At 48.5% G+C, this 14,872-nt stretch overlaps 1 protein-coding gene across 4 annotated transcripts in view; it reads left to right on the top strand.

Annotated features, from left to right (window-relative positions):
* Nucleotides 1–1,467: 1,467 nt before the first annotated feature.
* Nucleotides 1,468–14,872, top strand: part of LOC147105074 (polymeric immunoglobulin receptor-like) — an 80,771-nt gene continuing 67,366 nt past the window's right edge. The window contains exon 1 of one of the 4 annotated variants that reach the window (XM_086011137.1): nt 1,468–1,689. In XM_086011137.1, the coding sequence (XP_085867263.1) occupies nt 1,641–1,689 (49 nt within the window). In that variant the 5' untranslated portion in view covers nt 1,468–1,640. The remainder of the gene's footprint in view (nt 1,690–14,872) is intronic. The other 3 variants (XM_086011138.1, XM_086011136.1, XM_086011139.1) reach the window with 3 other exon arrangements.

Below are 14,872 nucleotides of genomic sequence, written 5' to 3' on the forward strand. Positions count from 1 at the left end.
CCCAAGGGATGTGGAGGCTCAATCGTTGAGTATATTCAAGACAGAGGTCGATAGGTTTTTGGATACTAAGGGAATCAAGAGAGATAGGGATAGTGCAGGAAGGTGGAGTTGAGGTAGAAGATCAGCCACGATCCTATTGAATGGCGGAGCCGGCTTGAAGGGCCGAATGGCCTACTCCTGCTCCTATTTCTTATGTTCTTAACTCAGACTTTAGACTAATGATAGCAAAATTGCACGTCAAGCTAGCTACAGATGTTTTGATACGGTGCTGAGGGAATAATTCTTGGCAGGTTTGTCTGGTTACAAATATCAGGATTCCCACCTCACCTTCAGAAAAGGTTGTTAGAGCTATCGATTAATTGGATGAGGCTGATTGGTGAACAGGTGACATCCATTTTTGACTCCCTGGAAGAGGTTCCACCAAAGCTAGAGAACCTTTCCTGAGAGGCATCCAAGAGCCTAACCCTACGGAGCAGGGGAAACAGCATTTCTTTGTGTCAAAAGAGGGTTTTTCCCTGGAACACTGAAGCCCAGACAGGCCAGGGAGCAAAAGTGTACACAGAAAGAAGAATGGAAGACATGCATTTATATAGCCCCTTTAAGGACCTCAAATGTCCTAAAGTGCATTACAACTAATGAAGTACTTTTGAAGTGAAGTTACCGTTGTAATGTAGGCCTCACTTTTTTCCCCAGCTGAAAGACGGCACCTTCAACAGTGCAGCACTCCCCTCAGTACTGCACTGAAGTATCAGCCTAGCCTTATGTGCTCAAGTTTCCGGAGTGGGACTTAAACCCACAACCTTCTGACTCAGAGGTGCTACCAACTGAGCCACAGCTGGCACCGCAGTGCTCACAGCAGTGAGATGCTCCCAAATCCATGAGGTGGAGGTGGAATTTGGGAGTGTTATCCAACTAGCTGAAAAACCCAAGGGATCTGCAAAGCTAAGTTTAATCGCTTGCCGTTTACAGAGCTTAGTGATCAAAGATCATGTGCAGGCAGTGATATAAATATCTGTCTGTTCATCCTCCAAATACATCTTTATCGCATGCCAACTAAGCTTCCTTTAATTCTTAAAAACATTAAAATATTTCAAGTACTATTATTGTCATAGATTGCAGTGCAGTGTGTTTAATAGAACTTTTCAGTTGGGCATTCGATATTTGTAACAGTGAATGCGTAGACTGTGTGTGGCTTCAACTGATCGTCCAACCTGGAGAGACACAAGGATACCCGCACCACGGAGAAATGTGGGGACTGTGGGAAGGGATTCAATGAACCATCCCAGCTGGAATCTGGGGAGAGGCTGTTTACCAGCTCCTTTTATTGGAAGGGATTCACTCAATTGTCTATAGTTGTGATTGGATCTCTGAGAGATGGGCAAGAGATGTAAACAAGCGAATATTAAAATATCACCTGATACAGCAAAGTCTCAAATCACTAACTGGAGTGACATGAGCAGCATTTCCTTGGGTAACAGATGACCTCGCAGTAGCCCTTGCGCAACTGATCACAAACATTTCATTATTGCTAAGTCCATGATTTCTATCTACCAGATAGGAGGGAGACCAGAGTTTCTGAATAAAACCAGACTGAACAAAGTGACATTCTGTCTGTGATATTGGCTGGATCTTTGTAAAACATGAAAAACATTGCCTTTACTATCATCCTCATCACCGTTTCATTATCAGGTAAGGAAACAAATAAAATAGAACTTTTATAACAAGCTAGGATTACACCTCGTGTTATGACAGAGTTCCACTGATTGAGTCCAGGTTTGACAGAATTACTTTGTGACCTTTCTCTTCAGGTGCTTGCAAAAAAAAAAGGAGTTTTACTTTTAAAAACTACATCATGTAATTGACAGTGTTTTATTTGTCCATAGGGATCTATGGATGTGCCCATAAAGATTGATATTTTTAAAAATAAAGTTTGATTTTCATAATGCAGGAAGATGTATTCTTATAATCAGTAGATTCCGATAATATTATGCATGTTAGCAAAATATTAGCATAGAAATGGCAGCGAATTTAGAATATTAATGATTAAGAAGTTATGACACTCCTCGGCCCGTTACTTTAACAAGCGCATTAACAGGATTATATGAATGCACTAAGCATTTGCCTGCTGTAATTCAAAGATTCATTTCTAGGCTATTTTTTGACAGCTTCATTCACCACGTCACATGTAATATTTCTGTGACACATTTAAATGACGAGGTTGTTGTGAGTTCATTAAGTAAGCTAAGTGCTAACCGTTATTCTTTTCATGTCATTTTTATACTCTGCTTTCCAAGACCCTGCTGGCTTTTAGATTTTCAGTCTGATTCGGTGGAGGTTTTTGTACTCATTAGATGCACCTTTGATGGCCCCAAAATTCACGATATTTTCAGGGTATTCAGCGCTACTGGGGCAGGTGAAGGAGGAAATTGGGGCAAGGTCGTGTTACTCCAGTTTTTGCCCCATTAGAGCAGTGTTGTGGTTTGTGGGGAGAGGCTGGGGGGTAGGGCAGTTCCTGTGCCCGCCCCTTCAAAATTGGACGTCATAGATGGAGGCGTGACTGGCAAGATGAATTCACCTGCTCAACTTCCAGCCTTTGGCACTCCCAAGACATTGGTTGGTGCACATATTGGAGGGTGGGCTTGGGGACCATCAGCTTGGTAAAGGCCCAGTTTTCTCACAGCAGCTGACCCCACAGTGACCAGAGGCTGCAAGAGAAGGCGACTTTTCTGGAAAAGGGGCCAATCTTCATTCTTTCTTCCGCCGGACCTGCCAGCAATCCACCTCAGCGGTTCGCTGACAAGGCAACAATTTTCAGTCCTCCCTCCAGTGGGCACCCCAGCTGCGTTGATACTGGGCGTGGCTCCCAACCACTCTTTGTGAATTGCCTGGTCCTTGAAATTCTAATGGGGGTCAAACGCGTACCTGAGAGACCATTATTGCAGTGGCGGAGTAAAAGCACAGATTTTCAGCCCTGATGAATTTATTAGTTCAGTGGATTAATTACACTGTACTCATAAATTAAATTAAGGGTTATGTGATGGCAACAGATTATTGCTCATTCCTGGTACATTAAACAATTAACAAGCAACAATGTGATTGGAAATTTCTTGCATGCTTTGATAACATAGGAAAAGAAATGACTGCGACCCAATTCCCACCATAAGCGATAGCTGTGTTATAGCTAAAATAGGCCCACACTGACTGCAGCAGACTGCAATGGTAAGAGCAGAGTGTTGAGATACCGCGGCAAACATGGGAGTCGAGACCAGAGTTGATGGAACACAACTGCTTTAATTTACATCATGGCAAAACAAGTGCTTAAAAAGCCCGCGCAACCACTTAAATACTCCCCAGACAGGAAGTGCTCCCGGCAGCCTGTCCCTGCGGGAAACAAGTTGCCGGAGGAAAGGGCCCACAGCTGGGGGCGGCTGCTGCCGGCAGTGCGCCTGCGTAAACTGTCCGTGCCGCCGTGAGCGGATTATGTCCAATGGTGGCGTGTCGCCACAGAGCTCGCCCCAGAATCCGCTTAGGAGGAGTGGACGAGTCGTGACGGTGGTCTAATGGTTCTGCCGGAGCGGCTCTGACTGGCCGCCGGTCTAGTTGGTGGGGCCGGGCGGTTCGCCGCCGGCTGTGCTAGCTTGCTGGCGGGACGGCCTCTAGTTGGAGGTCAGGCCACGGGGACCTGTTCCCTTGGTTCTGTGTGTGCTGGTTTGAGTCGGTCGATGGAGACCGTTTCGACCCTGTCGCCAAGTCGCAGCTTGAAGACCTTGTCCCCAGTTTGTAGTACCTCGTACGGTCCATCGTACGGGGGTCGCAGGGGTCCGCGGTGTGCGTCGTGTCACACGAAGATGAAGCGTGCCTGCTGTAAGTTTGGCAGAACGTGAGGTGCGAGTTCGCCGTGTCGGTTGACCGAAAGTGAGGCGAACTGTTGAGCGGAAGAGAAAGAGTTGAGCCGCTGCTGTTCGGCCGACCAAGGCATGGTAGCCTCTGGGAGGAATTCGCCTGGTACGCGCAGCGGTTGTCCGTAGACTAACTCCGCTGCTGAGGACTGGACGTCTTCCTTGACCGCGGTGCGTAGGCCTAGTAGCACCCACGGTAGGCGGTCAGTCCAGGTACTGTCCTGCAGGCTGCCGCAGAGTGAGGCCTTGAGTGACCTATGGAAGCGTTCACACAGCCCGTTGGCCTGCGGGTGGTACGCCGTGGTTCGGTGGAGCATCACCACGAGGTTGCGTGCTGTGGCTGTCCAGAGTTCGGAGGTGAACTGGGCGCCTCTGTCGGAGGTTATATCGGCCGGTATGCCGAACCTCGCGACCCAGGTGTTAACGAACACCCTGGCGATGTCGGCTGTGGTGGTGGAGGTCAGCGGCACTGCCTCAGGCCAGCGTGTGTAGCGGTCGACCATCGTGAGAAGATAAGTTTGGCCTTGCGATGGCAGCAGAGGACCGACGATGTCGACGTGTACGTGGTCGAAGCAGCGGCTGGGTACCTCGAAGTCTCCCAGGGGTGCTTTTGTGTGCAGCTGCACCTTAGCCTGTTGGCAGGCGAGGCAGGAGGTGGCCCAAGTCCGAACATCTTTGCTAAGGCCGTGCCAGACGAAGCGCTGGGAGAGGAGTTTAACAGATGCGCGGGAACCCGGATGGGAGAGCCTGTGGAGCGCGTCAAAGATGCGACGGCGCCAGGTTGCAGGGACGACCGGCCTGGGTTGGCTGAGTGAGACATCGCAAGTGACTGCCGTGGCTTCGGGCCCATGCGCGACCTTGGCTAGGCGTAGCCCTGGCAGGCTGGTAGCCGCCGAGAGGAGGTCTGGGTCCGTGAGCTGGGCCGCTGCTAGTTGCACGTAGTCGACCGCTAGGTGATTCGCGCAGATGGCGGGACGGGAAAGGCAGTCGGCGACAACGTTGTCTCTACCGGAGACGTGCTGGATGTCCGTGGTAAACTCGGACACGGCCGCGAGCTGGCGTTGCTGCCTAGCGGACCAGGGGTCGGTGTTCTTGGCCATCGCGTATGTGAGCGGCTTGTGGTCCACATACGCGGTAAAGGAGCGGCCCTCCAGGAGGAACCTGAAATGGCGGACCGACAGGTGGAGCGCGAGGAGCTCGCGGTCGAAAGTAGAGTATTTGACCTCCGGGGGGCGCAGTTGGCGGCTGTAGAAGGCAAGTGGCTGCCACGCGCCATTGACCCACTGCTCGAACACGGCTCCGACCGCATGGTCGGAGGCGTCGGTGGTGAGCGCGACCCGGGCATCAGCCCTCGGGTGCGCGAGCAGAGTGGCGTCAGCGAGCGCGTTTTTGGTGGCGTCGAAGGCGGCTGACGTGTCAGCGGTCCAGGCTACGGCCATCTTGCCGGATTTACCTCAAAGGGAATCGTATAGGGGCTTCATGAGGGCTGCAGCTCTGGGGATGAACCTGTTGTAAAAGTTCACCATCCCGAGGAACTCCTGGAGGCCCTTGATGGTTTTAGGGCGGGGGGATTGCTGGACGGCCTGCACCTTGTTGGGCAGGGGGATGGCCCCAGCAGGGGTGATGTGGTGGCCGAGAAAATCGATCTCGGCTAGGCCGAATTGGCACTTCGCCGGGCTGAGGATAAGCCCGTGTTGGGCTAGGCGCCCAAACAAGATGCGAAGGTGTTCGAGGTGTTCCTGTTTGGAGGAGCTGGCCACAAGAATGTCGTCTAGATAGACGAATAGAAAGTTCAGGTCCCGGAGGACTGAGTCCATAAGGCGCTGGAAAGCCTGGGCTGCATTCTTGAGGCCGAAGGGCATCCTTAGGAACTCGAACAGGCCGAATGGGGTGATGACGGCCGTTTTGGGGATGTCCGCGGGGTGTACGGGGACTTGGTGGTAACCGCGCACCAGGTCGACCTTGGAGAAGACGGTTCGTCCGGCCAGTCGGGCCGAGAAGTCCTGGATGTGCGGCACCGGGTATCGGTCGGGGGTGGTGGCGTCGTTGAGGCGGCGGTAGTCCCCGCAGGGGCACCAGCCTCCGCCGGGCTTGGGGGCGATGTGGAGGGGCGATGCCCAAGGGCTGCTGGAGCGGCGGATGATGCCGAGTTGCTCCATGGTGGTGAACTCGGCCCGCGCGATTTCCAGCTTGGCCGTGTCGAGTCTGCAGGCGTGGGCAGAGACCGGGGGGCCGGTGGCGGGGATATAGTGCTCCACACCGTGTTTGGCGGCTTTAGCCGAAAAGGTCGGGTTAGTGAGGGCGGGAAACTCGGCTAGTAGTGCCGAGTAGTCGTCCGTGGCTCTGGCGAGGCAGTAGGTCGTCAGGCCGGCCGAACGGGCCGGGGTGACTGCGCCAGGGATGGGGACCATAGTGTTGATGTCGACGAGGCGGTGCCTCGGAATGTCGACAAGGAGGCCGTGGGCACGTAGGAAGTCGGCGCCAATGAGTGGGCAGAGGACCTTGGCTGTGAGGAACTCCCAGCGGTAGTGGCGGCCTGCGAGGTCAAGCGTGACCATGCGGGTGCCGTATGTGCGGATGTCAGAGCCATTGGCTGCAGCCAGCGTGACACCCCGTGCGCCACGTTGGATTTCGAGGGCAGAGGCGGGGGTGATGCTGTGCTGGGCTCCTGTGTCGCACAGGAATCGGCGGTTGGTGCTGTCGTCGGTGACGTACAGTAGGGGCCCCTTTTGCCCCGCGGCCATTGTGGGGGCCGATGCGGGGGAGGGTTTGAAAGTGCACGGTGGTGTGCAACGTTGGGCCCCAGTGCCAAAATGGGTGTGGTAGTAGCAGTGACCTGGAGTGGAAGGGTGGTCGGGCCTAGTGAGCCGGGGGGACCGCGTGGTCGTTGCCGTGAGGTCGGGCGCGACGTCGCGGGCGGTCTGCGCAGAGAGCAGCCGGTCGGCCTTTTCGGCTATCTCGTTCAGGTCCGTGGAGCCAGACTCCACAATGAGCGGGCGGATGCTGGCGGGGAGCTGCCGAATGAAAAGCGTGCGAAAGAGGGCACCGGGTTTTTTGTCGTCCGAGAGGGACAGCATGTGGGAAAGCAGGTCTGATGGTGAAACGTCACCAAGGCCTGGGAGGTCGAGGAGTTGGCAATTGCGCTGGTAGGAGGACGCCTGAAATTTTTTAAGGAGCGCGGCCTTCAGATGTTCATACTTGCCTTCCTCTGGTGGATCCTGCAGCGCTGCCCAAACCTTAGGGACTGTGGCGCAGGTGAGAGAGGCGACAAGGTAGTCGTACTTCGTGGCGTCGACTGTAATGCTTCTCAGCTGGAATCTGGACTCGGCTTGAACGAACCAGGCCTCGGCCAGGTTCTCCCAAAAGTCCGGTAGTTTAACCGTGACTGCATTTGTATCCGCCATGCTAGCTTAGGATTCGTCCTGAGCGTCGGGGTCACCAGTGTTGAGATACCGCGGCAAACATGGGAGTTGAGACCAGAGTTGATGGAACACAACTGCTTTAATTTACATCATGGCAAAACAAGTGCTTAAAAAGCCCGCGCAACCACTTAAATACTCCCCAGACAGGAAGTGCTCCCGGCAGCCTGTCCCTGCGGGAAACAAGTTGCCGGAAGAAAGGGCCCACGGCTGGGGGCGGCTGCTGCCGGCAGTGCGCCTGCGTAAACTGTCCGTGCCGCCGTGAGCGAATTATGTCCAATGGTGGCGTGTCGCCACAAGAGCTTCTTTTCGATGATGAATTTGACATTATATTTTCTTTAATTATTTGTTTTGAGATGTTGGCAACGTCGTCAATTTCGGGTTTGTTGCCCATCCGTAATTCGCCTGCGAACGTGAACTGGTACTCCTCCTTGAACCCTTGCCATCCTTGTGGTGATGTTGTTCCCACAATGGTGTTTAGGTTGGAAATGCCAAGATATTGAGCCAGCGACGATGACATTATATGTCAAAATCAGAATGGTATGTGACTTGGAGGGTTCCTTGCAGGTGATGGTGTTTCCATTTCTTTGCTGCTCTTGTTCTTCTCAGGGTAGAAGTTATGGGGCTGAGAAGTGCTGTCGAATTAACCTTGGTGAGTTGTTACAGTGCAAACTATAAATAGTACATGCAGCAACCACAGTGCGTTGGTGGTGGAATAGATGAATATTGAACTCAGTGATCGGAGCGCTAATCAAGCAGACTGATTTATTCTGGATGGTGCCGAGCTCCTAGATTGTTGTTGCAGCTGCTCCCTTCCAAGCAATTGATGAGTATTCCATCATATTCCTGACTGGAGCCTTGTAGATAATGGAGAGGTCTTGAGAAAGTCGGGAAGGGAGCCACTCTTTGAAGAATACCCAACCTCTGCCCTGCACTAGTAGCCACAATGTTGATATGGCTAGTGCAGTTCCATTCTAGTCAATGGTGCCCTCAAGATGTAGATGGCGGGGACTTGGCTTTGCTGATGTCAGGGGGAGGTGGGTTGGGCCTTTTCTTGTTGGAGATGGCCCTTACATAATGCAAATGTTACTTGCTACTCATCAACCCAAGCCTGGATGTTGTCCAGGTCCTGCTTTAGGCATTGTTAAAGGAGTTGTGATTATAGCTGACCTCTGTACAATCATCAGCAAATAGACACACTCCTGACCTTATGACAGAGAGAACATAAGAACATAAGAAATAGGAGCAGGGTTAAGCCATTCGGCCCTTCGAGCCTGCTCCGCCATTCAATGAGATCATGGCTGATCTTCTGCCTCAACTCCATTCAGCGGCCCTATCGCCATATCCCTTGATGCCGTTACTAGTCAGAAATCTACCGACTTCTGTTTTGAATATACCCAATGACTGAGCCTCCACCACCCTCTGGGGTAGAGAATTCCAATGATTCACTACCTCTGTGTGAAGAAATTTCTTCTCATCTCAGTCCTGAATGGCCTACCCTTTATCTTGAGGCTGTGGCCCCTGGTTCTAGACTCCCCAGCCAAGGGAAACAATCTCCCAGCATCCATCCTATCAAGCCCTGTAATAATTTTGTATGCTTCAATGAGATCCCCTCTCATTCTTCTGAATTCAAGAGAATACAGGCCTAGTTTACTCGATCTCTTCTCATATGACAGTCCCGCCATCCCAGGAATCAATCTCGTGAACCTTCGTTGCACTCCCTCTATGGCAAGTATATCTTTCCTTAGGTAAGGAGACCAGAATTGTACACAGTACTCCAGGTGTGGTCTCACCAAGGCCCTATATAATTGGAGTAAGACTTCTTTACTCCTGTACTCAAATCCTCTTGTAATGAAGGCCAGCATACCATTTGCCTTCCTAATGGCTTGCTACACATTCACATTCACTTTCAGTGACTCATGTACAAGGACACCCAGGTCCCTTTGAGCATCTGCATTCTCCAATCTTTCACCATTTAGGAAATACTCTGCCTTTCTATTTTTTCTACCAAAGTGGATAACTTCACATTTATCCACATTATATTCCATCTGCTATGTTCTCGCCCACTCACTGAGCCTGTCGAGATCCCCTTGAAGCCTCTTCACATCCTCTTCGCAACTGACACTGCCACCTAGCTTTGTATCATCAGCAAATTTGGAAATGTTACATTTAGTCCCCTCATCCAAATCATTGATATAGATTGTGAATAGCTGGGGCCCAAGCACCGATCCTTGCGGTACCCCACTAGTCACAGCCTGCCATCCTGAAAAAGACCCATTTATCCCTACACTTTGTTTTCTGTCTGTTAACCAATTCTCAATCCATGCTAGTATATTACCGCCAATTCCATGTGCCCTAATTTTGTTCACCAACCTCTGAGAAACTTCTTCACTCAGAGGGTGGTAGGTTTGTGGAATTTGCTGCCCCAGAAAGCTGTGGAAGCTACATCATTAAATAAATTTAAAACAGAAATAGATAGTTTCCTAGAAGTAAAGGGAATAAAGGGTTACGGGGAGCGGGCAGGAAATTGGACATGAGTCTGGGTTCGGAATGGTCATGGCCCTGTGGGTAGTGGAGCGGGCCCAGGGGCCATGTAGCCTTGTTCTGCTCCTACTGTGTTCTAATTCTGTTAGATTTCAGGAGATGGTTTTATTCCTGTTCCTGGCTGGGGTGGAGATCGCCTTTACAGAAGGTAAGTACTGTAGAAAATATAGGGACAGAGTGATCTCCTGGAAGAATTTCGATCGCCTAGATGGGTCGGAGAGGAATTTCCCAGATTTTTTTCTCCCAAATTGGCCATTGGGTCTTTATCTGGTTTTTCGCCTCTCCCGGGAGATCACATGGGTTCGGGTGGATGCAGAGTGATAGAAGATTTGAGGTTAGGATCAGATCAGCCATGATCTTATTGAATGGTGGAGCAGGCTCGAGGGGCCGATTGGCCTACTCCTGCTCCTATTTCTTATGTTCTTATGTTCTTATCGAAGGCCTTCTGAAAATCCAGATACACCACATCTACCGGTTCCCCTTTGTCTACTCCACTAGTTACATCCTCAAAGAACTCCAATAGGTTTGTCAAACAGGATTTATCTTTCATAAATCCATGTTGATTCTGCCCAATCTTACTACTAATTTCTCAGTGTCCAGTTATTGCATCCATTATAATAGATTTCAGCATTTTCCCAACTACTGATTATTGATGAAGCATCTGAGGATGGTTGGGCCAAGGACGTTGCCCTGAGGAATGACAGCAGCAATATCGTAGCAAGATCTATGATAATTGGCCTCCGACTATCGCAACCATCTTCCTGTGTCAGGTATGACTCCGGCCACAGGAGGATTTTCCTTTTGGCCCTCAGTTCTGCTAGGAGTCCTTGGTACTATATTTGGTCAAATGCTGCCCTAATGCCGAGAAGAGCTCTATGGCATTCAGCTCTTGCGTCGATGTCTAGATCAAGGCTGTGACGAAGTCAGGAGTCATGCAGTCATGAAGCGTTGTACCCACACTTCTTATGACCGACTTGTGAAAGAAATCCAATTATAAGAGGAAAAGGCCCTGTGAATTGAATACTTCACATTGCGGTGGATGCTGATTCACTGAATTCCTTCAAGCTGGACCTGTTTCCGGCTGGGGCGGAGATCACCTTGTACAAAAAGGGTAGGTGCTGCATAAAATGATCAGGGCCAGAGTGGTCTCCTGGACTAGTTTTGATTGCCCGGGGGGGGGCTCGGAGACGAATTTCCCAGATTTTCTTCGCCAAAATCAGTCTGGGTTTTGATCCGGTTTTTCGTCTCTCCCAGGAGATTACCTGGTTTTGGGTGGGGTGGAGCAGCTACATCGTGTGATACAGAAGCTATCCTAATTATGTGGGACAGGCTGGATGGACCAGAGGGTCTTTTCCTGTCAGTCATTGTTCGTATGTTCATATGTTAGTACGTTCACCATTAGTAAGGACATTTTTAAGATGGGAGCTAGGTGTACCAAAAAAGATATGTGAAACACCTTACAAGAGTCATATTATAGCATCCTCCTGGCTAATAGTAATTTAGATTAAAACTTCAAAATGAGTTTAAAAAAAACTGAAACATAATTATTGTCATGAATCTTACCATTCATGTAATAATGACTCATGAGATAACACTGGGTGGCCAGCTGGTGGCGCCGTCCAAGGAGTATAAATACTCAGGTGTGGGCCCAGCTTGCTCAGGACGTTTTTGTAACCAGGAACTAGTAATGTAACTAGAAACTCATGGTTGTGAAACAGTTGATTAAAGCCTTGTTTTATACTCAAGCCAAGTGCTTAGTAGTTTTCTTATGTCAATTATCTCAGCACTAATTCTAACAACAGAAGACAAAGTGGAATATGCAACTTAGTACATTCTTGAATAAAACCTTCATAATTCACTTGTGCCACTCATGAATTATGAAGCTTTGCTCACTTATGGTACAAACTGTACAATGCACCATTCCTTATTGTATAGCTTGCATTTATGCCCCGGATTGGTCTTCACAAGGAACAATGGAGAAAAGAAACAAGTTTTGCAAACCAGTCAGCCAGTAGCTCAGTTGGTCGCAGTCTAGGCTGACACTCCAATGCAGTGCTGCACTGTCGGAGGTGCCGTCTTTCGGATGAGACGTTAAACCGAGGCCCCCTCTGCTTTCTCAGCTGGACGTAAAAGATCCCGCGGCACTATTTCGAAGAAGAGCAGGGTATTTCTCCCCGGTGTCCTGTCCAATATTTATCCCTCAACCAACATAACAAGAAACAGATTATCTGGTCATTATCACCTTGCTGTTTGTGGGAGGTGGTGAGCGCCAATTGGCTGCCGCGTTTCCCACATTACAACAGTCACTACACTTCAAAAAGTACTTCATTGGCTGTAAAGCGCTTCGGGACGCCCGGTGGTCGTGAAAGGTGCTATATAAATGCAAGTCTTTCTTTTCTTTCTTTCAATCATTCGTCTGTTACATGTAAAATATTGAAGTATAGAAAAATAGCTTCAAGACTGAGACTGATCACACTGAGCACCTGGCAGGGAGGGGGAGAAGCAGGGGGCATGGGGGGGTGGTGGAGTTGAGGTTGGGTGCACAGGTTAGTCACTCTAACATCAGGTCTCAGCAACTGTGGGTCAGAAAGAACATAGAAATAGCAGCTGTGATTGAGAAACCAGCTGTAAGTAAACTTTGTTGTTTTCCCCAAAAATGCTGGTTAAAGTATACCTAGAGAGATGTTTGTTTTAAGGCCATTATAGTTCAATATTTAAAAGCACGTCTGTAGGTAATGCTTTTCCCATGAGCTTAAACCATTGCACTAAAGAAATGTTTAGATGCGTGTTCGAATCACAATCTAATGTTCTGTGACACAAGACAAGATTAGACAAATCTGTAACTCACTGAAAAGAACAGCCATGGCAATCAACTTTTGAAGAGGGGACAGACCCAGGCTGTTTGTTATTCTTACAATCAGATGGAATTTGATAAAATGTCAATGACATTGGTGACCCGTTTAAAGTCCTGATTCAACTGCCGCGAAATGGTCTGCCGGGAATTTAGTCCTGGCTTTGCGAGTCAATAACAAACACACTTCAGACAGGTCATTTGCAAAATCACCTTTCGAAAATAGCTCGTACGTAAATTGCTGTAAATTATTACTAACTTTGTTGGGTAGGTGGGAAAAGAATTATATATTTAGATGAGCATTTTAGAAGACCCTTTACCCGCAGAACTTACTGCATGCTGCAAAAAAATAAGCTTTGGGTTTTATCGTTGTTCTTATCAGATATATGAAAGTAATTACTTTAGGTCATTTGGGAAAGTTTCAAGAATGGACCTGTAAGTAATATTTTAACATGAATCTGACTGTTCGGACTAAAAAACAAGAGGGTCGATTTTCTGGTGGGACTGGATTATTGCAAGCACGCAGATGTTCTCAAAGGCTAACTCATGGACATAGAAATATATAGGAGTTACAAAAGGCAATTTGGCCCAACCAGTCTCTGTCAGTGTTTGCCTTCAACATGAGGAAATAGCTCTAATCACATTTACTCACCCTGTACCCATATCCCTTCAACCCCTCTTGCTTCATCCACCTATCTAATCTAATCTTGAATGTTGACAGTTTCTGCCTGAACCACTAACCCTGGAAGTGAATTCCACAGCCTCACAACTCTCTGCATGAAGAAGTTTCTCCTACCCTCTGTTCTAAATCTTACATGCAATCCTGTATCTAATAGTGCTCGTTCTTGACCCCTCAACTACTGCAAAGAGCCTTCTTCTATTTACCCTGTCCCATTCTTTCGTCATTTGTATCAGCTGTGGCTCAGTGTGTAGCACTCTAGCACTCTGAAACTGAAGGTTGTGGGTTCAAGTCCCACTCCACAAAACTTGAGTACAACAATCTAGGCTGACACTGAGGGAGTGCTGCACTGTCAGAGCATGCCGTCTTTCAAATGAGATGTTAAACCAAGGCCCGCCTCCTCTCTCCGGTGGATGTAAAAGATCCCAGGATGATATTTTGAAGACTGAGCAGAGGAGTTATCCCCGGTGTCCTCGCCAATATTTATTACATGATCAACATCCCTAAAAATAGATTATCTGGTCATTATCACATTGCTGTTTGTGGGAGCTTGCTGTGTGCAAATTGGCTGCTGCATTTCCTGCATTACAAGAGTGATTACATTTCAAAAGTATTTCATTGGCTGTAAAGCGCTTTGGGATGTCCTGAGATCATGAAAGGCGCTATAGAAATGCAAGTTTTTCTTTCTTTAAACAGTTTGATCATATCACTACATAATCCACGTTGTTCTATTGAAAAATGCCCCAGTTTTTCAAGTCTTGCTTTGTATTTGTATTTCCTTATACCAGGCAGCATCCGAGTGAATCTGCACTGTACCCTCTCTGAAACCTCAATGTCCATCCTATAGTGTGTAGCCCAATACTGCACTGTACTCTGACTGAGGTCTTTAAGGTTTTATATAAGCTCATCATTACCTCCTGGCTTTTATATTCTATACCTCTTGTGATAAATACTAGAATTCCATTTGCATTTTTTGTACAGCCTTAGCAACCTAAGGTGTTGCTTTTAATATCCTGTGAACCAAATCCGCTGCTCCTCCACAGTATTGAGCCTAATTCCATTCAGAGTATAATTAGTGAAGATTTTTCTTTCACACACTCACATTGAATTCCATCTGCCACTTTTTAGCCCATTCCCCATCTCATCACTATCCCTTTGCAGTTTCTGTTGCTCTTCTAATGAATTAACTATACCTCCTATTTTGGTATTTTCTGCAAATTTTGACACAATTCCCTCTAGGCTTATATCCCAATTATTGATATACACAGTGAACAGAAGTGGCCCCAGAACACTACCCTGAAGGACACTACTACCCATCTCCAACCACTGAAAAACTTCCCTTAACTCCTACTCTGTTTTTCTCTGCCATCCAATTTTTAATCCAGTTTGCTACCCTGCCACTAATTACATACCCCTTAATTTTCTCTGGTAACCTCCCGTTTGGTATTTTGAGAAGATTAAGGGGTATGGAATATTGGGA

The sequence above is a fragment of the Somniosus microcephalus genome, chromosome 18, assembly GCF_052327205.1.
Source record: "Somniosus microcephalus isolate GS21.2 chromosome 18, FLI_Smic_1.0, whole genome shotgun sequence".
Lineage (NCBI taxonomy): Eukaryota > Metazoa > Chordata > Chondrichthyes > Squaliformes > Somniosidae > Somniosus > Somniosus microcephalus.